At 57.3% G+C, this 26,357-nt stretch overlaps 1 protein-coding gene and 1 long non-coding RNA gene across 2 annotated transcripts; one reads left to right on the top strand and one right to left on the bottom strand.

The window, feature by feature from the left end:
• Positions 1-39: 39 nt before the first annotated feature.
• LOC118356472 lies at positions 40-4,727 on the top strand. Its single transcript, XR_004819780.1, has 3 exons — positions 40-1,501; positions 3,457-3,541; positions 4,466-4,727. It is a non-coding gene; the product is annotated as an uncharacterized LOC118356472 (long non-coding RNA).
• On the bottom strand, positions 3,535-17,935 carry IGLON5 (IgLON family member 5). The gene is made up of 8 exons (XM_027619935.2): positions 17,857-17,935; positions 10,144-10,222; positions 9,236-9,468; positions 7,729-7,848; positions 6,237-6,371; positions 5,962-6,082; positions 5,288-5,442; positions 3,535-4,223 (listed from the first exon to the last, which is right to left on the bottom strand). Exons 1-8 carry the CDS (start codon positions 17,933-17,935, stop codon positions 4,135-4,137), a joined length of 1,011 nt encoding a protein of 336 aa, XP_027475736.1. The 3' UTR covers positions 3,535-4,134.
• Between the last annotated feature and the right edge of the window lie 8,422 nt (positions 17,936-26,357).

Raw genomic sequence — 26,357 nt, 5'->3', positions numbered from 1 at the left:
CCCGGGGAGGCGGCGGGGGTGGGGGGGTGGGGTGGCAGCTTCTTTCTCTCAGAAGGTCTTCCTACATCCGCTCATCTCCTCCAGGCCATGCCCCATCCCCCAGCTCCCAGCATCTGCAGCTTAAAATAGCTCAGACCACGTCCTCTCCTCTTTAAACCCTTCTGGGGATGCCCATTGCTCTTAAGATATTGTGCCGACTCCTCACTATGATTTTCAGAGCCCTGTGGTTTGACTTCTGTTGACCTCTGACCTCCCCTTCCGGGGAGGCTCTATTTTGCCTCCAGGGCTTTGCCCTAGCGTTTGCTTTGCCTGGAACGCCACTCTTTGCTCCAGGTTATTCACTTCTCAAGTATAATGGTAATTGAGCTACGATGATTTATAGGAAATGTATATTTGGTCATTCAGATGACCAAAATATGTTTCTCAGATATCTTTGACCTTGCTTGATCCACAGTTCTTGAAAACAATTCAGAGCCATAAAGGTGAAATGGGTGTCTTGTTATTAGTGAGGGTGACTTTCGGATCCCACCCAAAGGCGGGGCTGGTGGCCTGGAGGACCAAACCTGTGATTAGAGGACTGGAACTTTCCCAAACCCCTCCCTGCCCCCCCTTTCCAGGAGGGGGAGGGAATGGAGGTTGAGTCAGCCAGTGGCCAGTGACTTGGTCAATCATGACGATATAATGAAGCCTCCCTAAAAACCCATTTCCGGAGAGCTTCCAGCCGCTGGAACCAGACTGTTCCCCTGTACCACTGAGCTGGGCCCCAAGCTCCACAAGGACAGACGTTCCTTTGTTTGGGAGCTTGCGCTGTGTATCTCTTCATCTGGTTGTTGATTCATATCCTTCCTCATATCCTTTAATAAACTGGTAAATATAAGTAAGTGTTTCCCTGAGTTCTGCCAGCCAGTCTAGGAAATTAATCAAATCCAAGGAAGTGGTCTTTGGAACCTCCAGCTGTAGACAGTTGGTCAGTAGCATGGGTAGCAGTTTGGGGCTTGCAGCTGGTGTCTGAAGTGGGGAATGGGGGTGGCAGTCTCGTAGGATTGCACCGTGAATCTTAGAATCTCCTGCTGTCTTTGGGGAGACGGCGTCAGAATGGACTTGAATTCTCAGACACCTGGTATGTTGAGAATTCTCAGGTCTATCTAGATCAGCAACAGGTTGCTTTTCCCCGTTACATGGAAGATCTTGGGTCTGTGGGGATAGCAGTGGTGGGGAAGATAGCATGTCCAGGCTGAGAATGATAGAAACATTGTGTTGGGGGAGGGAACCCTCCAATGTTGGAATCGGGTCCAGAAACCCTAAAAATGTAACCATTACCAGCTTAGGAGGCTGCCGTGGTCATGGGTTTGGTCGCACAGCCTCTGAACCTCTAGCTTCTCTCACTTAAACCTGTATGTACTTGTTTAACCTCTGTCTCCCTCTCTAAACTGAGAACGTCATGAAGGCAGAGACCACGTCATTATCCCCAGCACTCAACACGGAACCTGGCACACAGCAGGTAATCAATAAATATTGGTTGACTGAGCAAATGTCTTGGCGCCAGTGGAAGGCTGGGCTTGAGGCTGCTCTCCCCAGCATGATGCCTTTCTTTCTTAGCTGGGTTTCTCATTGGGAATTTAGGGAGTGTGTCAATGAAGATTCCCTTAGCTGCAAGTAACAGAATAAATGGTAGCAAAATAAATGGTGGTTTCAGGCTGGCTCAGCAACTTAGCAACCCCGTGAAGGACCTGAGCTCTCTGCATCCTTCTGTTTGGCCACCCTCAGTGGGTTGGCGTATTGTCTTATGTGGCAAGATGGCTGCTAGAGCTCCAGGCATCACCTCTTCACACAAAGACAAAAGGAAGGGAGCAAGGTTCCCTTCCCACACCCCTTCCCTCGACCAGCCTCATGAGTGAGGAAAAAACTTTCCCGGAAGCCCATCGGCAAACTTCCCTTACTGACCCCAAATTAGCCACATCACTGCAAGGGAGGCTGGGAAACCAAACATCTCAGCCTATATCATGGGAGGTGGGTCTGATAGCAAAGAAGGAAGAAACAACTAATGCATCTGTCTCAGGGAAGGGAAGGATGTGAGGAAACAGAGCTCTTGGATCTTTTTGGAAAGGTGAAGGCTGGGGTCCTGGGTACCTGGATCTTCTATATCTTTTCTATATCAGTTAGACCTTTCATTTCCCTTTTAATCACTAGGAAGAAACATAACACAACTTGGCTTATGCATTCAGGGGACTGTATTGCTTATGTAAATGAAGGTGGGCAGCAGGTACATTTTGATCCAGCTACTCAAACGACGTCACCATGGACTCAGTTTCTGTAGACCTTCCTCTGTGTACTCTGTAGTGTTTCTATCATTCTCAGCCTGGACATGCTATCTTCCCCACCACTGCTATCCCCACAGACCCAAGGTCTTCCATGTAACGGGGAAAAGCAACCTGTGCAGATCTAGATAGACCTCGTATCATTGTGTAATGGATCAACTCCAAACCTACCGAAAGAGAGAGGGGGGGGTAGAATTGACGTTGGGGAGGCACCACCAATGACCCTTTGCCCTCCACTCACCCAAATCCTTAATGACCCTGACACTTGGCAGGCAGAGACTTTGGAAAAAGGCGTTTATTGGTGTGGTGGTCTCAACACTCCCCATGAATCAGAACACACGGCCCCCAGGGCCCCCCCGCCCCCTCCCTGGCATCCCTCCCCCACCCCTCCCCAACCCCCTGGACCCTGGGGATGGAAGACAATGTGGGATGGGGCCCACGCCCCCGTCTGAGGTACAGTCACTGCCCCTTGCCCCCCTGCCCCTGCTCTGAGTTCTTCCTCCCCAAGCTCTGGGTAGTGTGGTTTGGGGTGAGCGTTTCTAGCGGGTCTCCCAGGAGTCAGAGCTGGTGACTTGACACCTTGGTCTGGCCTGGGGATGTCTGTGTGATGCCTCTCTCTTCCCCACTTTGTGTGATGTGGTGTGCCAGGATTGCATATTCCTACTAGCAGAGCCGAGGTTACAGCCTCTCAGTGCCCCCCTCCTGACAAGTTGCCCACCCTCAGGGGAACTACAAGCTGGTCACCAGCTATAGGTCAGCTGGAGCCAGGGGGCTATTGCTGGTCACAGTCGCTGGTGTGTGTGTGTGTGTGTGTGTGTGTGTGTGTGTGTGTGTGTGTGTCGGAGTGTGTGTGAGGGCCGTCAGGTCAGCCTTTGGGAGGTACAGTCGGTGGAGAGGCCAGGGAGTGGTAGACCGGCAAGCCCACACCCGTGGGTGGCTGCAGGGGGCCGAGGGGAGTCGGGCGGGGGTGGGGTAGGGCAAAGCACTGAGACAGACAGGTGACCACAGGCACCAGTCTGACAGTTGGATGGAAGCACCGATTGGCCCAGATGGGGCCAGAAAGTCGGGGTAGGGAGGGGGGCAGAGAAAGTGGGAAGGTCTCAGGCTGCTGAGCCAGTGATGGGGCCTCTGGCTACAGGCAGCTGGTGGTTGACAGCAAGGAGGCCCAGAGCCAAGATGGAGATCCCCCACCTGCTCACAAAGGCTGAATGATAGCTTGACAGGTGAGTGCGAGACAGCCCTCCTCACTCCCAACCTGGCCAGGAGACACTCAACAGGGAGGGGAGGGGGTGGTGCGCGTGCATATACTGGGAACCCGGGGAGCCCGGAAAACCTCTCCTCACAGCTTCTGCCACGAAGCCCACATACCTACCTCCAGCCAGAGGTGAGAGGCAGCAGCATTGGGGGCAGTGGGCTGGGGGTTTTAGGGGAGGGAAGATTGCTGAGCCCCTTCCCCCGCCACACACACACACACACACACACACACACACGTGCAGGCTCATGCTCACACACACCCACTACATACACACGATCCAGTTGACAGCCTGAGCTAAGAGAGGGGTGTGGGGTGGCCGGGGTGGGTCATAATCGGAAACGTGAACGGTGGCGAAAATGGCTGTAGAAAGATGCATAATTTTGCGTTATCCCTCACAGTGATGGGTTCTCTAAAGAGCTTTCCTCCTCTTCCTCCCTTCTTCCTCCTCGGTGGCAGAGAGCTCTTCCGCCCCCTCGAGACCCACGGCGCTTGCTCTCCCTTTTTCTCTCGCTCCCGGCCTCAGGCCCCGCGCAGGGGGAGGCGAGCTGCACTGGGTTCCTCCTACATCCTCCACCACAGCCAGCCCAGGGCCGAGAGGAGGGTCAGGGGCCCCGGGGGCCTCGGGGCTGAGTTCTCCAGGGATCCGGGGCCTGGGGGAAAGAGAGAGGGTCACAGGAGTGGCCGGGGAAGGGGAGACCCCATGTGTGTCCAGCGGTGCCCTGTGGCCGCCCTGTCTCTGAGGGTGTCTCTGAGCCTCCCTCTCTAGGGGGCCTTTCTGGGGCTTTCGCTCAGTGTGCCTGCTCCCCCCACTCTGTTCGGAGTCCTAGCATCTTGCTGAACATTCTTTCTCTCTGCCACTCAGGCCCTCTCTCTTATTCCCTGTCTTTCTCAGATCTTCACATCGCACCGTTTACGTCTACCCAGGACGGCTACGAAGCGTCGTCTTGCAGTCAGCGCGGCCGAGGTGGTGCTCTTGACTCCTCTCCCCGAGACTGGCTACTGCCCCCTCCCCGGTATCTCTCCACTTCAATACTTTACTACTACATCCCCATTCACCCAGCTACTCGGGCCAACACCTGGGATCGCCACGACTCCACTTCCTTCTTCCCTCCACCTTCAAAACATCTCCCCGATAGAGAGACTTTGTGCTACTGCTCGGGGGGGGGGGGGGGGGGGGGGGGGGGGGCTCGATTACTGCAGAAGCCTCCTCCTCCCTGGTCCCTCTGCCTCCATCTTGCGCCCCCTACAGGCCGTTCCTCAAACAGTGTTTCTCTTTAGAAGCGTCAACCGCTTGGTCAGTCCCTTGCTTAATAGCCTCCAGCGGCCTCACCCTGCAGTAGAATAAAATCCAAAATCCTTTCCGTGGCCCATGGGACTCTGCCTCTCCCTTCCTCTTTAGCCTCAGGCTCCACGGTGATCACTCTGCTCAGGTCCTGCTAGCCTCCTTACTGTGCCCTTGCATACATACACCGTTCCCTCCGCCCGCAAAGCTCTTCCCGCGGATCTTGGCAAGGCTGGCTGCTGCTTACCATTCAGGTCTCAGTTCCGCCCCCTAGTGGGCACTCAATGAATCGACACTCATTGAAGGGATGGGTTTCTCGCTCAGTCCCATTGCTTGGGTCTCAGCGTCCGTCACTTTCCCAAGTCCGCGGTCAGTCTGGGGCAGTCCCGGGCCCGCCCCCCGCCCGGCCCCGCCCCTGCCTCTCGGACGCACGCAGGAGCCGCATGGAAGCGCTGGACGTTCCCAGCCGGTTGGCAGCGCGACAGGTGTAGTTGCCGTAATGCCGGGCGCTCACGTTGGCGAAGAGAAGCATCGAGCGGGTGCGCTCCGTCTGCACCTTCAGGCCCTCGGCTGTGCCGCTGATCAGCCTGCCGGGGATCCGGGTCAGGGACCGGGCCGTGGAACCCTGGCCCGGGACCCCCTCGGAGCGCAGAGCCCACTCCCCCCGAATCTCAGGCTCCCGGATTTCCCGGGGACCCCGCATTCTGCCCCCTACCCCAGAGATCCCTGGCTTCGGGCTCTAGCTGTCCCTGGGTCCCCAGACCACTCCCACAGGCACCCCTGCCCCTCAGGGTCACTGGACTCTCCCAGCGTGTGCCCCCAACCTCTACAGCCTCCCAGACCCTGCTGGACCCCCACCCCAATGGTCCTCTGAAGCTTCCCCGCCACATCCTCAGCATCGACCCCCGAACATCTCCCTGAATAGCCTGAAGAGACCAAGCTTCCAACATTCATCATTGTGGGACCCAAGTTTCCAGTAAGCCCCCGCGATCTCGCTGGGGCCCAGCGGACCCCATTCCCTGGAAGCTGGATTCCCCAGTTCTCGGGACCTAGGGCTCGGCTACCTTCCCCACCTCCCCCTTGGCCCGCCCCGGTGCTGTCCTCACAGTCTGTCGTCCTTGTACCACTGGAAGTCCGCGGGGGGCACCGCCATGGCTTCGCAGCGCAGAAGGGCGGCCCGGCCCAGGGCCGTGCGGGCGCTGGTCACGTCCGTGATGGTCGGAGGGTCTGGCGAGGGCGAGAGTTAGTGAATTCTCCAACGAGGTGAGGACTAAGGGGTTCTCTCCCCATCCCCCTCCTTCCCAAGAGTCCAGCACCCCCATCCTCCTCCCCAGGGACCCTGGGCCTGCCCCCCTTTCATGCCCAGTGCCAAAGGGCTCACAGTTGACTGTGACCAGCACACGGCGGCTGTCAGGTGCCGAGTTCACGCCGTTGTGAGTCACGCACTCATATTCCCCGGCCTGGCCTCGCTGGATGTCAGAAATCTCCAGGATCTCGCCCTCCGAGGTGAAGCCGTCTGTGCGGGGAGGGAAGGGGAGGGGGCGGGGCCGGACACAAACACTTAACACGGGACAACACGGGCACAACACGGACACACATCAGCCGGGCAGGCACCGCAGGGCCTGGAGTAGCCCGGGTCAGTGAGAGCCAGCAGGGGTTTGCAGGGGTTTGGGGCGGGGGTGTGGATCCGCCGCCTGCGATCTCCCGCTAGGGGTGGGGCAGGGAATGAGGGTCTGGGGCTTGTGACTAGAACCCAATGGGGAGGGTCCTAGAATTTGGGGATGCAACAGATCCAGGGATGCGGGAGCCCACGATTCAGATCATGAGGCTCACAGTACCCAGTGGGGAGGATCCCAGGATCTTGGAGCTCAGAAAGATCCAGATAACACAGACCCAAGGGGGCGGGTCCAGAGTTCTGGGATCTTATTCTTGGGTTCAGGGAATCAGGATCTAGTAATTGGGGTCAGCAATCCATATACCTGGGGGCTCATGACACATCACCAGGTTCAGAAGATCCTTTGGGACTAAGGGCATCCAGGGACCCAGGGTCTCAAGCCCAGGATTGTGGGGCTCAGATGACCAGGTGGGAAAGGATCCAGGATCTGAGACCTAGTTATGAGGTTCGGGGGTCTCAGGGGATAGAGTGATTGGCACCATTGGTCTCTAAAGACCCAGTGAATGAGGGTCCAGGCATCTGGGGGATAGGGGCGGAGATCCAGGTAAAAGGGTGGTGGATATCCAGGATCTGGGATGTCATGTTCAGGTATCTTGGTGCTATGTTTGGGGGAATCCTAGAGTAGAGGTTCTCAGCTCCGTCACCAGAATCACCTGAAGGGCTTGTTAAAACAGACTGGTGGGGGCGGTGGGTGGGGGGAGGTTCTAATTCATTAGGCCTGGGATGGGCCCAGAACGTGCGTTTCTGGCAAGCTCCCGGTGATGCCGATGCTGCTGGTCTGGGGACCACGCTTTGAGAACCGCTGAGCTAGAGCGTCCCGCAGAGGAGATGTAGTGAGGTGACCAGGAGATGGGAACGGGGGCAGGGGTCACTGGTTAGAACGTGACCTAGGGTTAGTGGTAGGGATTCAGAACCCAGAATTATGTGAGCTGGTGGGGAAGAGACCAGGGCTCCTGGGGTGGGGACAGGGTGCAGGCTGGGGTGTAGCAGTTGAGTTAGGGGGAATGGTTCAGGCCTGCAGGTGGTGAAGGCTCTAAGGCTCTGGGGGCTGCTGGTGACATAATGGGATCAGGGTGGAGGGAGGGAAGCAAGTCATGGAAGGGGGGACTCTGGGAAATCGAGCTAGGGATATGGGGAATCGAGGGGCCCAGATCGTGGAGCGGGGAAAGGGGCTTTGGGCCAGGGGTGGGGTCCTCACCTCGGAGCTGCCTCCAGGTGACTGTGGGCTCTGGCCGTCCCACGGCCAGGCAAAGCAGGTTCACGTTGCCCCCCTCATTCACCGTCACAGGCGAGGAGATGTTCACGATGCGGGCGGGGACTGCCGGCCGGGAGGTGGGGAGAGGTCAGCGAGAGGCTGAATGTGGCCTCGCAGGACCCAGGGGCCCTGGACCCCAGCCCCGGCTCCCTTAGACCCAGGGGTCCAGCCAACACGCCCTCTGTCTTCCTGAGAATTCCTCGGTGTTTCCCCCGTGCCCCTCTAGGTCTGGCTCCTTGTCTAACTGCTGGCCTCTCTCTTTCCTGTTCTTTCTCAGTCTCTGTCTCTGTCTCTCTCTCTCTCCCTTCATCCTAACTTGGTTTCTCTGCCTTCTGGTTTGAATTCCTCTCACCTTATCTCTGTCTACTTTTATTAATTATTGTTATCATTCTTATTTTAAACAATTAGTTTCTATGACAAATACTCATATGGTGCTTCCGGCATGGTAACCCTGTTCTAAGTGTTTTACACAAATTAGCTCATTAAACCTTCACCACCCTGCCAACTCCTGGGGTAGATGTTGCTATATTCGTCAATTCTAACACACGTGGCTGTTTCCCGCACCCGCTGGAACATTGCTCCAATCAGGATGGCCTGACAACATAGGATGCTGGAGTTTAACTGGCAGGGCTACTTTTCTTTTCTTTTTTGGCAGAGCATAAAATAAAGATGCCCCTTGCAGTTGACCGTGTCTTGGATTTGATGCATGACAGAGTCATCCCCATTTTGCAGATGAGGAGTCCGAGGCCGCCCTGTTTGCTCAGGGGTCCCTCAGCACCTGGGTGGTCTGGCTCCCGAGTCGGGGCTCGTCAGGGCCCCGCTGCGCTGTCTCTGTCTCTGGTTCCCTGTCTCTCCAACTGCTTCCTGCCCTCCAGCCACCTGAGCTCTGTCCCCTGTTGCTCTCTCTGTCTCCTGCCCACCTCTCGCTCTCTGAATTCTAGGGCATCCAGCCACGCGGGACCTGTTCTGCGCACCTGACTCATTTTCTCCCCTGGCCCCTGCAGCGCCACTCCGTTTCCAGTACCAGCTCTGCCCCCAGCTGAAGGTCTCAGCTCAGACATTATGTCTGGGAAGCCGCCTCCTTAGAAAGCCGACTTCAAAAGGGCAGGAACGGCCTGCCTGGCTCCTTCTCCATCCCCCGGGCCTAGAGCAGTGCCTGCACATAGTAGGTGCACAGTAAACAGAGCTGAGTGGATGGCTGCAGCCTTCCCTGAGCACCCCCTCACCCCTGCAGCTCTCCTGCCCTAGAAGCTGTCATGCTGAAGTGTCACTTTCTGGGAGACTGTCCCTCCCTTTGCTTGGCTGAAATCCGCGAGGGCAGGGTGTGTGCCTGCCTTTCACACCATGTATCCCCGGGATCAGGGATCGAACAAGTGGTGAGGATGCGAGGATTCCTGCTCCCTCGCGCCCTCCACGCCCTCCGCCACCCAAGGCCCGGCTGAGGGCTCACCATGGACGATGAGGTAGACCTGAGTGGTGTACGGCTGGTGGCGGGTCTGGAAGGAGCAGGTGTAGAGGCCCTCGTCGCCGAGCCCCACCTGGGTGATGAGGATGGAGAACTCCTCGGGCGTGTTGATGAGCAGCCGCACCCGCGGGTCACTGGTCCAGCGGTCATTGCCCGCGTACAGGATGTTGGAGCGGTTCAGCCAGGCCACGCGGGTCACGTGCTCGTCAATGAAGCAGCTTCGGGGAGGACAAGGGAGGAGGGTTCTTCTCTCCCCCACCCCAGAAGGCCCTCCAGGTTCCGCCATCGTAGGGGCTCGGAGGTGGGGTGAGGAAGGCCTACTGCATTACCAATTCCCACTGAGGCCCTGTGAGGCAGAGGCGATTGTGCCCACTTCACAAGTGGGTAAACTGAGCCTCAAGTTTGAGCCCAAGGGCACAGAGGAAGGTTAGCTGATGGTTACTGAGTGACTGTTGTGTGCTAGAGACTGGAAAAGGATCTGGAGCACTCTAGGAGAGAGAGAGTTGCAGAGATGAGGGAGAGAGACCCAGGGAGAGGGGGACAGAGACCAGTGGGCGGGGCAGACCCAGTGTGGGGAGCAGCATTGTCCGGAGGAAATAAGCCCGACTCTCGTCTGCTAAGCGGTCACAGTGTGCCATGCTCTCTGAACTCGGAGTGTGAGTACAAAATCTTGAATCCCCATGAGAGCCCTCACAGTGGTTATCATTCCTCCACCCATTTGACAGATGGGGACACTGAGGCCCAGGCGCAGAACCAGGCCTAGAGTCCATGCCTCTGACTACTTTTCCTGACCGACAGGGGCCAGGCTGTGCGTGTGGGTCAGGACTGTCTTCCCCCAAGGAAGGCCAAGGAGCAGGACCGGGTGATTTCGGAGTCGCCGAGACGGGAGGTACCTGAGGGTGGCGTTGTCACCTTCGCACACCGTGTAGTTGTCCGCAGGAGAGCTGAACTCCAGGCTCTGGGACAGCAGCCCTGAGGACGGGAGGGGCAGCTCAGCAGGGCCTGGACACGTCTGCACGCACGCGCACATGCCCTTGCAGACACAGACATTTCCCACACTCCCTGGCACACACATTCATCGATGTTTCCAGAGATGAACAGCAGACGCGCTCGGCGCAAACACACGCAACATGTTCCTTTCCGCAAGCTCACACTGACTCAGACAGACTGGGACACACAAGTCTATACTCCTCCAGAGACACTCCAATTACAGCACACAGACACACTGTGTGCGCACACACACACACACACACACCGTGTGCACACACACACACGCGCTCAAAGTTCAAGAACGCACAGGTGCACACGTACAGGGGCACACAAACACATCCAGCTCATGATGCATACGTACATACACGCAGATACTTGTGGCACGTATCAATTCAGAAACACAGATGCATGCGTGTGTCCACTCGGACACACACCTATCCCAGACGCACAGATACACCCTCGGGCCCTGTGTACAGCCCCACACATGTGTCTCCAGACACACCCACCTGCCCATGCTCACAGGGCACACTCGCAGGCACATGCCCACGCCTGCCTGCACCCTCTAGCACAGCTCATGGGCACCATTGCCCAGCAGAGCCCCCACCCCCACCTATTCATCTCCGTGGACCGTGGCCAGTGGGCTGGACCAGGTCCAGGGAGTGGGGGCTGGGCATGTGGAGGCGGATGGAGCCGGCACCGGGCAGGGGAGAGGAGGCTGGATGACCTTGGATGCCTGGGGAAGGAGGGCCCTGCGTGGGGCTGCCCTGCCACCGCCCTGGCATGAGGAGCTAATTAATCTAATGAATTAATTGCCCGTGCCGTCCCAACGACTCCCGGGGGCCCTCTCCATCAGCAGCCCCTCAGGACTGGGCTGGGGCAGGGCCAGTGCGGTGGGCTCCCCAGGTCCCGGGGCTTTGGGGTGGGCCCTGCAGCCCCTCACTGTGGCCGGAGTCACTCTTGGATGCAGGGAAGGGGCCTGCCTTCCCCCGAGCTGTGCAGAGTGGACGCTGCCACACACAGCCCTGGTAACAGCAGGAGACGGCCGGGAGATGGACACACACAGACACAGACACATCGCCAGGGCCCAGGGGAGACACCCAGAGACCGGGCTGGGCCAGGAGACAGTCCGACACTCCAACACCGGATGGCAATGGGGCCTGCTCAAGGGCCCGGGCGCACACATGCTCCTGCTGACACACAGCCCAGCACCCAGCCCCAGCAGAAGGTCACCCCACCATATACAACTAGACCCATGCTGTTGCACCAACACTAAGAGCCCCACACACGCAGGTGCAGTCCACATACAACCAGTTACAGCCACATCCAGGGGCCGTCTCTCTCTCTCTCTCTCTCTCTCTCTCTCACACACACACACACACACACTGGCCTCATCAGTCATGCTGACACTACAAGCCCAAGGGCCATGCTCACCACCCCCCCGCCCCTGCACTCTGGAAAGTCGTGCAGAAAGCTACAGAGTGCAAGGAAACAGTTAGACTGTCAGAGCCTGTCAAATACAAAGGAGCCGCCCTGGGCCAAGAATCGGGCACACGCAGTCACGCTGTCACTGACGATCAGATCACACACACATCCGAGCGCACATGCCACAGGACCTGTCATACTCCTGCTCACACACTGCTAAGCCCGGGCTTCTCCACGTTGGGCCCACGACGTTTGGGGCCAGATGCTTCTCCGCTGTGGGGACCCCACGAGGGACTGTGGGGTCTCCGCCCCACAGGATGTTCAGCAGCATCCCTGGCCTCTACCCAGTCGATGCCAGTAGCTTCCCCCGCTTCACAGTGGTGACCGCCACAAGTGCCTCTGGACATTGCCCGATGCCCCGCCGGGGGCACAATCCCCCCACCTCGCCCAAAGACGCCCAACCTCCAAGGTTATAGGAGGCCCAGAGTTGAAGACGGAGCTGTCCAAGGTCCCCTCAAGCGGCAGGGACCCAGGGCTCCTGGGCTAAGCCCTGGACTACACCCAGCTGCTGCCCGCGGGAGCTAAGCCCACAGACATGGGCAGGCAGGACCTCAATCCTATGTCCCGACAGACAGAGAGAGAGATAGACACACACTCCTTCCAGAGGGATCTTTCCAACACTCAGAGCGGCCCCCCTGCTCCCGTGGCTCCCTACTGCCCCCAGGACAAAGGCCCAGCCCCTCAACCTGGGTCTGGGGCCCCGGGGTCACGCTCCTGCTTTGTCTCCCCTAGTGCGTGTATGTGGCCCAGCTCTGCGTTCCCCATTTTACTCCTTGTCCCTCTGTTCCACGGTTTATGACGAAAAATGCTTCTCCTTCCCCAGGGGTCCTAGTACAACGAGGGCCTCTCCTAGGAGAGACGGCACATGGGAGCTCCTGCCCTGTTCCCAGGGCACCTTGGATCAGAGTCATCGGCCTCCCCCACCTGCTCCTCCAGGGCAGAGCCCGGCCCAGACCATCTGTGTCCCCAGCATGCCCCGCTCCAGACTCAGCTAGAGGGCAGTCCCAGGAGATAAGTGATGAAGGAATCCGTGTCTCAGGCGGGTCTTGGATTCTTGGTCCCTGTGTCTATACATTTGGATGTCATGAGTCTGCATGCCTGTCTCACACAACTCCCAGGCTCCAGGATCAGGACCCCCTTCCCCCACCCCCCCTGCCGCTGTGTGACCTTGGGCAAGTCCCTTCCCTTTTCTGGGCTTCAGTAAGTGGAGGTACAGGTCGGGTTAGTCATTCCATCACCCACTCTGTCCCTGAGCACGGCTCTTCCCTCTGCCTTGTCCTGATCACCCCAGATCCTGTCTGAGCCTGCTTCCCTCACCACATGGGAGCCCCTCAGGGAGGGGCGGAGGTCTGACCCCCCTCCAGGGTTCCAGCATTGCTGGCTCTGGGCTTGGCCCACAGGAGGCCTCGGAAGATGTTTAATGTATAAATAAACAAGCTGGTGCTCGTGAGAGCCAGTCTGTAGGAATTCTGTTTGGAAAACTCTCCCTTAATACTGGGAAGCCCTCCCTACCCCCTCCAAGCCTGGTCTGTATTCCCACAATGCCTGGACTTCCGCCATTAGAGCTCACATCCACACCATGGTGGCCACTGTGTCTGTTTCCCCCTTCAGACTAGAAGTTTCTTGAGGGCAGACCTGGGGCTGACTCAGGGTCTGTATCCTCAGCATCTCCCAGCACACGGCGTGACCCTGGAAGGTTTTGGGAAATATTTGTTGAAAGAGTGAATGTAAATAGATCCCTACAACACATGTCTTCCACTCTTGAACTCCTACTCATTCTTCAAGCCCCAAACTCAAGTGCCCCCTCCTCCAGGAGGGCCTCCCTGACTGTTCAAGACAGACAGTCTCAACGCTTTCTACTGGATACCCTCTGACTCAGCTGGGACAGTGTCTTGGCTGTGTCCCCCAGAGCTGGGCTTAGCCCAGAACAGGGAAGTGTTTGTAGGGAGAAGGAATGCTCTTGAGAGACTGGATAAGAAAGCCAGGAGGAATCTGTGCTAGCAGATCAGATGTCTGCCCCACCATTTCCTGGCTGGGTGAACCCCGGACAGTCTGAGCCTCAGTTTCCCCATCTATTAAAAGGGGGGAAAAAAACACAACAGTCCTTCCCTCTGAGGGTTTTGTCAGGGAGTCCATGAGAACGTGCAAGCAAAATGTTAGCTCAGCACTTAGCGTGCAGAAAGGGTCCAATAATGTTAGCTGTTCCTTCTTTTTTAAGAAACATCTATTGCTATCCCTGGTTCGGTGTCAGTCCCCCAGGGTGGGGGCGGGGCATCCGTTGCTCTGTGCGCTGCACCCACCGGAGTTGAGTCGGTGACTCATGTACAGATGCCCTGTCAACATCTGCTCTGACACCGCCCAGCTAGCGTAGCTGGGCCGCTGAAAGAACAGACTGGGGACCCGGGCTGCCGGGGTTCGAGTCCCGCGCTGCCAGTTAGTTGCACAAATTCCTTCACAGCCCTGGGACTCAAGTTTCTCCCTGTGTAAGTGGGGACGATCCCTGGGCCTCCTGCACCACGCTGTGGGTGGCGGGGAGGATGAAGAGAGGTCACCCAAGCAACAGGTTCCATGCAGAGCCTGCTAGCTGAGTGCTTGCCAACAGCCCTCACGTGCGCTGGCTGATGGGATGATGATGTGGCAGGTGCCCCAGCCGGTCTGGGGGGCCAGTGGTGACGAGAAGGACCACTCGGGTCCCTGTCAGTCTGCACTAGCAGCCCTCACACCTGCTTGGTAAGTCAAGGGATGAAGGTCACTGGTAGGTGAGCTTCCTCCCCTTAAGAGAGAAAGAGATTTCTAACAAGATGGAGGGCCTTGGGTTGGAGATAAGCACCTCCTGCTACCCCTCAAAGGGGGAACTTTGGTGAAGCTGGGACCCTCCAATGAGGGAAGGCTTGGATTCCACAGTTCTGGAACCCACCGAGGGGAAGCCGAGGCCCCACAAGGGTGTGTGACTTGTGGCGGTCACTCAGGGAGCTGTGGCGGGAGTGAAGCTGGACCCAGGGAGGGCTGGGGAATGCATTGGGAGGGGGTGTGGCTCTGGCCGGGAAGAGCTGGTGAGAAGGGGCTGGAAGCCCCAGAGCCCAGAGCCCCCTTCCTCTCTGCTGACCTCCAAGTGTAGGGGCCTTCCCAGGACAGACGCCTGGACTCCAGACGCTGAGCCAAGAGCCCTGGAACTTTCCATTACACATTGGCTGTTCCTTTCTGCTGGTTCCCACCTCAGGACCTTTGCCTCCACTGCTTCCTCAGGATCTTTTAAAGGCTGACTTCTCTCCTTTCAGTCTGAACCCCGCTCCCTGCAGCTCAGAGAGGGCTCTCTCAACCCCCAGAGCTCCCATGGTCAGCTCGTCCCTGAAGTCACTCTTAATTTCTTTACACTACTCGTTGTCACTCTCTGAAATTACCTGTTTACTTATTTGCCTGTTTTTAGGTTGTGATCTCTCTCCATCCCACTAGGATAGAGGCTCCTTGAGAGCTCCTTGATTCATCTGGCTTGCTCATGGCCACGTATATATAGATCCCCAGTGCCCAGAACAGAGACTCTGTGCTCAGGAAATATTTGTCAAATATCCAGTCCGGACAGACCGGGTGCCCAGAGGGCCGTGGACAGTGGCCGGCACGCCCCGTTCTGCCTGCCCCAATCTGTCCAACAGCCCTCGCTGGCCGGCCAGGGAGCAAAGGAGCCGCCCTACGTCGCTTGCTGCAGCAACCTCTGGAAGTGAATATATATATGTGGTGTGTGAGTGTGAGTGTTGGCATAAAGAATTTAGAGAAGAAACTAAAGATAGAATCATATCTCTGGATGCCGGGGAGCTAAAGTTAAGTGGAAAAAAAGAAAAGCCAGTTGCAGAGAAATGGGCTTATTTTGTTTCTGTCTCAGGGAAAACATCCACCAACAAACCAATACCTTACATATGTTCAACTCTGCGTGTCTGACTTTGAGTCAGGGAAAGCCGTGACCTGGGGTCTCTCAGGAGAGTGCAGAGAGTGCGTTTTGGGAGGGGTGGGGCCGGGACAAGCTGGGATCTGCTCTAATACATATTTGTAGAGGATTGCTCACTTGCATGCATTCCTTCTGGAATTTGGAAAAGAGCAAATGAATCAGAGAGGAGAGAAAATGCAATTTTGTATCTGTGCCCAGCCCCAACCCCCACTTTTTCTCAGAACGCACCAACTGTCAGTGGGTGGGGCTGCCTTGCTGCCACCTAGATCTGCCTCAGACCACCCGTCCCCCACCCCCCCCGGCCCCATTCCCTCTTGCCCCCAGATCTCCCATGGGAACCCAAGGCCCAGGAGCAGGAGAGGACTTGACCTAGGTCACAGGCCGCTTCCTGGCTCCAAGAAGCTCCCAGCCCAGGATATGTGTACAATCAAGCAATTTCTGGGATCTGGAAGATTGAAAATGGAAAGTGGGAAGTTATCTTGAGACTGAAGGGAGAGAAGGGTTGGTGAAGGGAGAGAAGAGAAAGGACGGGGGTCCCCAGAGCATGAGGCGCCGGAGAAGGAGAAGGTGAGAGACAAGGAAAGGACAAGGGCAAAAATGGGAGGTGTCGGTGACCGTGATGGGACACGAATTCCCAGGAGTGAAGGGCGCGAGGACCGAGGGGGCCGGGAGGGGACAGGCACGCGTGTGTGACGATGAGCAGCAGTTCCTGAGGCAGGAAGGGACAGATGTGAAGTTGTGCTGAGGCCGGCAGGGGTGGAGAGACAGAGACCCAGAGACAGAGACAAAACGGGATGTCCCCCCAGAGCTAGGGAGCCTCTGGAAATGACCTAAAGAGACGAGCGACAGAGACAGAGATGCAGACAGGCAGTCCGAGCGTCAGACGGTGATTCAGACGGGTCAGGCTGGAGGAACCGCCAACCCGCTGAGGCTCCAGGCTGCCGAGGCCCTGGGTGGGGGGTCCTGCGTGCACGGGGCTGCGTTTGTGTGCCTGGGTGTCTTCGGGTGCGGCTCGGGGTCAGACTCGGTGACGGCTGTTTATGTGTCTGTGCGTGACCCGGTGTGTGTGGGTGGGAGGCTGCCTCCTTGAGACTGGTGAAGACTCTAGGTTGTCCCTGATTGTGCATCCCTGACTGTAATCCTTGGTTCAGGGCAGGGCCTGGGGGAATCCTCCAGAAGCACCGAGTTAACCCTGATCCCTGCCTCCTGCCTTCCTGCTCTCTCTCCTCCTCTCCTCAGGGGGCACGTTCTGGACCATCCCTGGGCCTCGGGGAGACACAGGGTCCAGCAGACATCCACATCCTCTCTCCAGGGGCTGCCCAGGTTCCCCTTCCGCACTCCACACACCAGCCCCCAGCCCCACTGGTCCCCAGTCTCAGTAGGGCTGCGATTAACCCTTTGACCCTGTGTTAACCCTTCCCTTCCCTCCCTTCTTAATCTGCCCCCTCTCATCCTCAGTCCAGCCTCTGAACCCTGCTATTCAGCCAGAGCTTCCTACATCTGAGTCCCCAGCCCAGCGCCCCCGACTTCCTGGATCACCAGCTCCATTCCCCTACATAACTGCAACCTCCCAAACACCAACAGTTTCTCCCCACCTAGGTGACCCAGCTGGGAGGCCAGAGCCCCTCTTCTTTCCCTGGCCCTGGGATGGAAGTCTGTGGATACCCCTGCCGCTTTCTCTTACAGACCCTGGGAAGACACCATCCCCCCACCTTTGCCCCAAAACGCCCACCCCAGCCCTCAGGCCAGGACCCCCTCAGGGACTGTCTCCACTCAGGGATGAAGACCCCCGACGGGGCAGCCTACTTCCCCTCCACACCCCAACTCAGTTCAGAGATCCTGCCCAGGGACCCTTACTTTAGCGTTTGATCCCCCTCCCTGATCCGGAGCCGCAGACTCCCGCCCCCAGGCCGGGATCAGGTGTCCGCGACCCTCTCCCCGGCCCGGAGAAGCCGACCTCCGTCCCTAGGCCCCAGGCTCGAGCCCCCAGACGCGGAACCCTGCCCCCGGGCACGAATCCAGACGTCCGAGACCCCCTTCCCAGCCAGGGGATGCAGCCCCCGCCCCGGGGCCCAGATCTCAGCGCCCGGGGGGGCCCCCCTTCCCCGCCCGGGATGCAGCCCCCCCACCCCCAATCCCGGCTCGGGACCCCCGATGTCCCGGCCGAGCACCCCCGCCCCCGACGCTGCGGTACCTCGGCTGATGACTGCCAGGCCGGCCAGGGCGGCGGCGGCGAGAAGCCGGAGCCGGGCCCCGGGCGCAGGGGGGGGCATCGCGGCAGCGGGCGGCGCGAAGGGGGAGGGGAAAGGGGGGGCCGGTCCGGGGGCGCGCGAGGCCGGGGGGAGAGGGGGGAGGGGGAGGGGGACCCCGCCTGCGGCTGCACCGGCCCGGGGGGCGGCGGGGGCGGGGGGAGGGGGCTGGGGGGGCGCGACGAGGCGGCCGGAGCTGCTGCAGACCCGGGGAGGGGGGCGGCGCTGACGGGCAGGAAGGCCGACCAATCAGGGGAGGCGGGGGGGCCGGGGAGGCGGGGCCGAGGGGGGGGTTGCTTGTTGGAGGGAGAGGCCTTTGTTACTGCGGCCCGGCCCCTACCCCCTCCCGCCCCGGGCGTCCCCACGTCTTCCCATCTCGGATCCCCAGAACCCTGGATCGGGGACGTTTCCTGAGCCCACTCCCTTCTGCTTTGGGTCCCAATATCATCCTCCCTCAGACCCAGAAGTCCCCGGTCCCCAGCCCCCTCCTCCCATAGACCCAGGAGTCCCGGGCCCCCAGCCCCTCCTCTCCCTCAGACAACAGAAGGTCCAGGGTCCCCAGCCCCTCCTCCCTCAGACACAGAATTCCAGGCCCCCAGCCCCTCTTCCCTGAGACCCAGGAGTCCAGGAACCCAGCCCCATCCTCCCTCAGACCCGGGAGTCCAGCCCCCAGGCCCCCACCCTCAGGACCCAGGAGTCCAGGCCCCCAGTCCCCTCCTGCCCTCAGACCCAGGAGTCCTGCACCCAGCCCCCCCAGCCCCCTCTTCCCTCAGACCCAGGAGTCAGGCCCCAGGCCCTCCTCCCTCAGACCCAGGAGTCCAGGCCCCCAGACCCCCTCCTCCCTCAGACCAGGAGTCCTGCCCCCCAGCCCCTCCTCCCTCAGACCCGGAGTCTGCCCCAGGCCCCCCAGCCCCTCCTCCCTCAGACCGGGAGTCCAGACCCCCAGCCCCCTCCTCCCTCAGACCTAGGAGTCCAGCCCCCAGCCCCTCCTCCCTCAGACCCAGGAGTCCAGGCCCCCAGTCCCCTCCTCCCTCAGACCCAGGAGGTCCTGCCCCCAGCCCCCAGGCCCCCCTCTTCCCTCAGACCCAGGAGTCCAGGGCCCCCAGGCCCCTCCTCCCTCAGACCAGGAGTCCTGCCCCCCAGCCCCTCCTCCCTCAGACCCGGGAGTCCTGCCCCAGCCCCACAGCCCCCTCCTCCCTCAGACCCGGGAGTCCTGACCCCCAGCCCCAGCCCCCTCCTCCCTCAGACCCAGGAGTCCAGCCCCCAGCCCCTCCTCCCTCAGACCCAGGAGTCCAGGCCCCAGCCCCTCCTCCCTCAGACCCAGGAGTCCAGGCCCCCAGCCCCCTCCTCCCTCAGACTCAGGAATCCAGGCCCCCAGCCCCATCCTCCTCCCTCAGACCCAGGAGTCCAGACCCCCAGCCCCTCCTCCCTCAGACCCAGGAGTCCTCACCCACAGCCTCCTCCTCCCTCAGACCCTGGAGTCCAGGGCCCCAGCCCCCTCCTCCCTCAGACCCGGAGTCCAGCCCCCAGCCCCTCCTCCCCTCAGACCCAGGAGTCCAGGCCCCAGCCCCTCCTCTCCCTCAGACCCAGGAGTCCAGCCCCCAGCCCCTCCTCCCTCAGACCCAGGATCCAGCCCCCAGCCCCTCCTCCTCCCTCAGACCCAGGAGTCCAGACCCCAGCCCCCTCCTCCCTCAGACCCAGGAGTCCTCCCCAGCCTCCTCCTCCCTCAGACCCGGAGTCCAGGCCCCAGCCCCCTCCTCCCTCAGACCCTGGAGTCCAGACCCTGGCCTCCTCCTCCTCCAGACCCAGGAGTCTAAGGCCCCAGCCCTTTGTCCCTCAGACCCAGGAGTCCTGCCCCCAGCCCCCTCCTCCCTCAGACCCAGGAGTCCAGCCCCCAGTCCCCTCCTCCCTCAGACCCAGGAGTCCTGCCCCAGCCCCCTCCTCCCTCAGACCCAGGAGTCCAGTCCCCAGCCCCCTCCTCCCTCAGACCCGGGAGTCCCGTCCCCGGCTCCCTCCTCCCTCAGACCCGGGAGTCCAGGCCCCCAGCCCCTCCTCCCTCAGACCCAGGAGTCCAGACCCCCAGTCCACTCTTCCCTCAGACCCGGAGTCCAGGCCCCCAGCCCCTCCTCCCTCAGACCCAGGAGGCCAGGCCCCAGCCCCCTCTTCCCTCACACCAGGAGTCTAGGATTCCAGTTCCTTTTCTTGCAGGACACAGTTCAGCTTCTCTATCTACTTTCATGAATACACTGCTCTTGGAGTAAAATTTCCTTTTCCTCTTTACATCCAGTCCTCCTTCTCAGGATAACAGGGGAATGGGGCAGGACCAGGAACCTGGGCATGGACTGGGAGGAGAGGAAGGTGCGGAGAATCTGGACTCCCCATTCTTTCACTTACTTGGCTGTGTGACCTTAGAAAGTCACTTCTCTTCCCAGAACCTCCCTGTCTGCCCCGCACGAGGGAATCATCTTTATTTCCAAGGTTATTGAGAAACGAAGAGAGATCTGGGGAAACTGCCTGGCTCTGCCCAGTATCCCAACAACCTGTGGTTAGTTCTTTCTTCTTGGTCCCCACCAGGCACCCACTTGCTACGTGATGTGGGAAACAAAGGCAGAAGAAAAATTATTAAGTTTCTTTACTGTCTACAGCCATTGACAAGTCCTCGAAACAGGCAAAGTGACTTTCCCCTAAGAACTCAGCTGCTTGATGGTAATACTTTGCTAGTGCAAAAGGCAATCTAGCCCGACCCCCAGGATCCTGAAAGTCTACTTTAACATATAAAAATTCCTTTGGAAACTTCCTTTTTCTCTACCCCCTCCACCCCCCAAGAGACATGTTGACAACATCCCCCAAGCATATGACCCACCTATATACATCTGAAGGGTCTCATGACCGAGTTTTTACTAAACAGTAATAAATGACCTTTTCCTAACAACAGCTAGCTCCCTTCAGGATCCTGTTTCCAAAATACCTGGGAGCCTTACGCTATCCCTAAGCCCCTCCCGACTTGAAAGTATATAATGAGCCCACTCCTCACAACCCCAGGGCAGTTTCTGCCCACGGGTCCTGTCCCCGGGCTGTAAATAAAACCACTTTTTTTGCACCAAAGACGGTCCTCAAGAATTCTTTCTTGGCCGTCAGCTTCGAGCCCTATCGTCTTTCCTACATCACTAGGTAGGGTCCTCCCTCTGGCCCGCCAGGTGAGGTGTCCCTGTCCCGTCTCCCGTATTGACCTCTGAAGCAAGAGAAGTCTCAACCTACTCCGTGTCTGCGGCCGTTGCAGGCAGGAGTTTCTGAAGTCTACCTCACAAACACATCCTCCCTTCTCCCCCCCCCACATCTAGTCTGTCTGCAAGAGCAGCCTGCTCTGCCTTTAAAACAGGGTCTCTACTCTGTCCACTCCTCCCCTGTGCTGGGTGCTCTCACCGGTCTGAGCCGCCACCATCACCCCCTGTAGGCCTGCTCTGACTACACCAGCCAGTGTCCTGGTCCACCTTCGCCTCTGCCTTCAGATGCACCACCCCTGAACGCATAAACCAGCCGACTGCCCCGGCCCAGCCTCAAACATTCACTCAGCTCCAGCTGCTCTGGCTTTCTGTTCCTCAAACAAGCCAAACTTGTTGCAGCCACAGGTCTTTGTCGCACTGGCTGTTCCCTCTGCTGGAATGCTCTTCCCACCAGATTGGTACCAGACTCTTTATCAGGGGTCACCTTATTTTTTAAAGATTTTATTTATTTGAGAAAGAGAGAGAGAGAGCGCGCGCACACACAAGTGGGAGGAGGGGCAGAGGAAAAGGGAGAAGCAGACTCTCAGCTGAGCAGGGAGCCAGATGCAGGGCTCGATCCCAGGTCCCTGAGATCATGACCTGAGCTGAAGGCAGGACGCTTAACCGACTGAGCCACGGAGGCACCCCATATCAGGTGTCACCTTTAAGAAAGCCTTTGTCAATCATGCTAGCCAAAGTAAACCCCCTCCCAACACAAGAGCTGTCATACTTGCTTTGTTTTTTCCTTAGATCTTATGATTCCCTGATTTCATGTGCTTGCTTATTTATTTTCAGTCATTACCCTACCTGCCCCCCCCCCGCCCCTACTTTCAGAATATCTTTGCTAGGGAGGGTCTTCTTTGCTTTTGCTCAGTCTGCATCTCCAGAGCCAAGCCCAGTGACTGACATATAGAAGGTACTCACTAAATCAGTACTGCATGAATGAGTTGGATGACTTGCCCCATTTAGACAGGTGGAAGGGACGAAGATCCACAGAGAGGAAGAGCTCCACCTAAGTTAACCCAACCTGGTGGTACAGGAGCTGGGGTACACAGCAGATGACTTTCACTGGCTCCAGAGAACAGACTGCTAGATTTCCAGTAATTCTGCAGTCTGGATGTTAAACCATTGTTAGTTTGAAACTGGCCATGAGGGAGTACTTACACCATGGCAATTAGCAACCACTACAAATCAGAGCTTTTTTTTGGAGGGTCATTGTATCAGTACACCACTGTACAGAATCTGCTGCGGCCTTGGCAAAAGACCATTTATTGCTCCCCTTGAACTCAGGACCATCCAAAATTAAGATGAGGACAGGATTCCTCTTCCTGGATTGGCCCATGCCAGGCCTGATGACAACAGGAGTGCTTACTACGTGCCGGCATCTTTCTGAGCACTTTTTCGATATTACCTCCTTGAAGCTTCATGACATCCTTATAAGGTGTGTCTTGTCTTTTTATTTCACGGATGAGGAAATAGAGACACAGAGAAGTAAAAAAATTTCCCAAAACCTTAGACATGGCTGAAGATATGTGTCATATGTGTATTTGACAATGAACTAGTAGCCAGAATATATAAAGAAGTACTACAAATCAACAAGAGACAACTCATTTTTTACTTGGCAAAAAGGCCTGAACAGGCACTTCACACACGCACACACCACACACACGCACGCACACACACCACACACACACACACACACAAGGATATCTGATAATCTCATAAAGAGAATATCCCACCTCTCCCAGACCTGGCACAAAAAGCGGATCATCATACTACTTTGGCTATTGCCTCTATGCTCCAAAGTCTTTGTTACCAATTCTGCAAAAACAGAGCTGGAATCTTTAAATATCCTCCCTTTGCAGTGAGTGGGCTGCTAGGCTTTGTCAGTAGAGGGAGCCTGAGGGACACTGCAGAAGGAACAGGGCTTTTCCCTGTTCTGACTTTTCCTTGGGCTTCCTCTTGCTCTGACCCTGTGGTCACCAGTGACACACATGGGGCATATTCAGTGGTGCTCACTTCCATCAGGTTTCATCCATGTGGATGGCATCTCATCAAGTTTCAGTGTTTTCCCAATTGAGGCCTTCCAGTGTGTCCTAGAAGCTAGCTTTCCAGCCTCACCCTGCAGCACTTGGGAGGGGTGTTCTCCGCTTGCTCGGCATCTGTGGACCAGCTCTAGTCTGGGCAAGGCCAGCCACCTTCCCCACGTCCAGTGATCCACAGCCACAGATCTTACAGTGTGGCTGCACCCCAGCTTTGGTGGGGAGGGCCCTTTCCAAGTTCATTCCTTCCTCGGGCAACCTCCCCGAATCCTACAATATTCCTCTGCCCCTTTAAAGAATATTACCTGTTAGAGTTAATAATTCCTTATATTAAAATTTTCCTGTTCAAATTAAAAAAGAAAATGCTTGGCAGGGCAAGTTACTTAATATTTTTGTGCTTTCGTTTCATCATCCAAAAAACTGAAGGTAATAACGATTCCTGCTCTTGGAGTTGCTTGAGAATGAAGGGAATTTCCTGACATTGGAACAGCACCCATCCCAGCACCCAGCCAGGAGGGAGAGCTCTCATGATTTCTGCTGTGCTGCTGTCTCCCCTGTATCACCATCCCCATCTGCCTGGGCTTCCCGTGACTGCTGAAACAAATTACCAAAAACATGGCAGCTTAAAACCACACATGCCGTTCCCTCCCAGTTGTGGAGGGCAGCAGTCCAACACCAATTTCGCCGGGCTGAAAGCAAGATGTCAACAGGGCCGTGCTCCTTTGGGAGGCTCCTGAGGTGGGGCAGGGGAGAATTTTTTGGTTGCCACCTGCATTCCTTGGCCTGTGGCTGCGTGGCCCCAAGCTCTGCCCCTCATGTAAGGGTATTGTGATTGTATTTGGGGCCCACTTGGGTCATCCAGGATAATCCACTCACCTCAGGATCCTTCATTTAATCATATCTGAAAAGACCATTTTTCCTTCATAAAGTAGCATTCATGGGTTCCAGGCATTAGGATCAGATATCTTTGGGGACCATTACTCAGCCTCTCACTGCATCCCTCCTCCATCCTTCACTCCCCTGACACATGCCTGGAAGGCTGACCTCTACTGATCACATCAACAAGCTGCCCTGCCCTTTGACTTCAAGGTGGGGTTGGCAAAAGGGAGGCACAGGCTGAACACCGGAGGGTGGCTGGAGAATGCTGTCTTCCTTGCCCGCTGCCCTCCTTGGTTCCTGTCGGGTTGCCCCTCTGCCCCAGCACTGGTTCTCAGTGAGGCCCCAGGGGCACATTTCTCCCCCTGGTTCCACCAGGCTGCAGCAGAATCTGGAAGGAGCCTTTTCCTTCCTATGTTGCTGGATCCTGGGAGCCCTAACCCTGCGCACACCTCTGTAAGCATCATCTGTTATCAGGAAGTTGTTTAAGAATCTTACTGGAGGGGGCTGTCCCAGTGCTAGCATAGGCTTTGTTTATTCAGTGAGTGTTCATCAGGTGCTGGGCATTGCAAGATGTTGAGCAGCCCCTGGGACTCGAGCCCTAGATGTCAGGAGCTCTCTTCCTGCCTCCCGCCCGTAATGGTCAGGACAACCCAGAGTGTCTCCGGGGAGGGACAACGTTGCTCCCGTGGAGAACCACTGCTCTGGGGGAAAACACAGGAACCAAGGACAGTGGTTGTCTCTGGGGAGTGGGATGAGGCAGGGGTCTTGCTTTTTCATTTTGTTCCCCTTTGTAACTTGTTCCTGCAAAGCCTCTTTGAAAATGAGGAACTCATTACAGCACAGCTGGAAGTTAAAATAAGAACAGGTGGTGTTGGAAGTGGCCCACGCCTTGTGTTTGTGGGTTCTCAAGGGACTCTTGGTTGGGTCCTGGGGGAACTGCAGCATCCTTCTGGAGAATTCTTGCATTGGCTTTTTTCCTGTCCGCAAACTCACTGGGCACTCAGCCCCCAGACCTTTGCTCATCTCTACCCTTTGCTTAGGCTCTCTTCTTCTAAGACCTTCACCTCCTCAGAGAGCCTTCCGCGGCCACCCTTGGCCCCTTGGCCAGGGGCACCCACTGCTTTCCTCACCACCCCTTACCCGTCACATATCCGTTTATTTATTCCTGTCCACTTGCTCGGTGTCTCCCCCATGGGACTCTAAGCTCCCGGAGGGCAGGGACCTCGTCTCTCCCAATGGGTGTTATGACCTCCATGCCTCACACACAGTAAGGCTCTCAATACATTTTTGAAAGAATAACTCCTGGGGGCGTGGGAGGATGGGTTAGCCTGGTGATGGGTATTAAGGAGGGCACATTCTGCGTGGAGCACTGGGTGTTATGCACAAACAATGAATCATAGAACACTGCATCCAAAACTAATGATGTAATGTATGGTGATTAATGTAACGATAAAAAAATTAAAAAAAAAAGAATAACTCCTTAACCTCTTCACTGGCTTCCTCCCCGTGAAAAGTCAGCGATGGTCACCCACTTTGTAATACACTTTCCTTTTTCCTGCCACTCTTGGGTCCCTGGAACTGTGCTGGGTGTTGGTAACAGCAGCTGAAGATGCTCACTGCCTGAGGCAGGTGGTGGGGGTGTCCAAGCACTGGCTCCAGCACCTTGACCTGTGTTCAACCAGGCAGGCTCCTTAATCTGAGTCTCTTTGTCCCTCTCTATAGCATGGGGATAACAGCACCCACCTCACAGGGCTGGGGTGGGGATCAAATGGTGGGACGGTCAGTTTTACGCGTGACCTTGGCTCGACCAGAGTCCCCTGTCAGTGGACTCTGTTGAGTCAGAGTCCCAGCCACTGTTGCCCTGAAGGTATTCTGTACATGTGACTGACATCTCTAATCAGTTGAGATAATTCTCAGTCATCTGGGTGGGCTTGATTCAGGCGGTTGAAAGGCCTTTAGAGCAGAACAGAGGATGCCCAGGAGAAGAAATTCTGCTTGGGGACAACAGCTTCCCATGCCTGAGAGTCTCCCGCCTGCCCTGACAGCCTGCCTGCCCGGCGGACGTCAGACCTGCCTAGCCAGCCCCACAGTCACACAAGCCAATTCCTCGCAATGAATCTCTTAATACAGGTCGGCTACTGGTTCTGTTTCTAGGGTTGAACCCTGATGGATACAAATGGGAGGGTCTTAACGTGCTTAGAATAGACGACGTGGTGCACGCAAAGAGCGCAACAGATGTGAGCTGCCATTCCAGGGGCCTCA

The sequence above is a fragment of the Zalophus californianus genome, chromosome 17, assembly GCF_009762305.2.
Source record: "Zalophus californianus isolate mZalCal1 chromosome 17, mZalCal1.pri.v2, whole genome shotgun sequence".
NCBI lineage: Eukaryota > Metazoa > Chordata > Mammalia > Carnivora > Otariidae > Zalophus > Zalophus californianus.
Note: the sequence above shows the minus strand (reverse complement) of the source record. Positions and strands in the feature narration are given on the sequence as shown.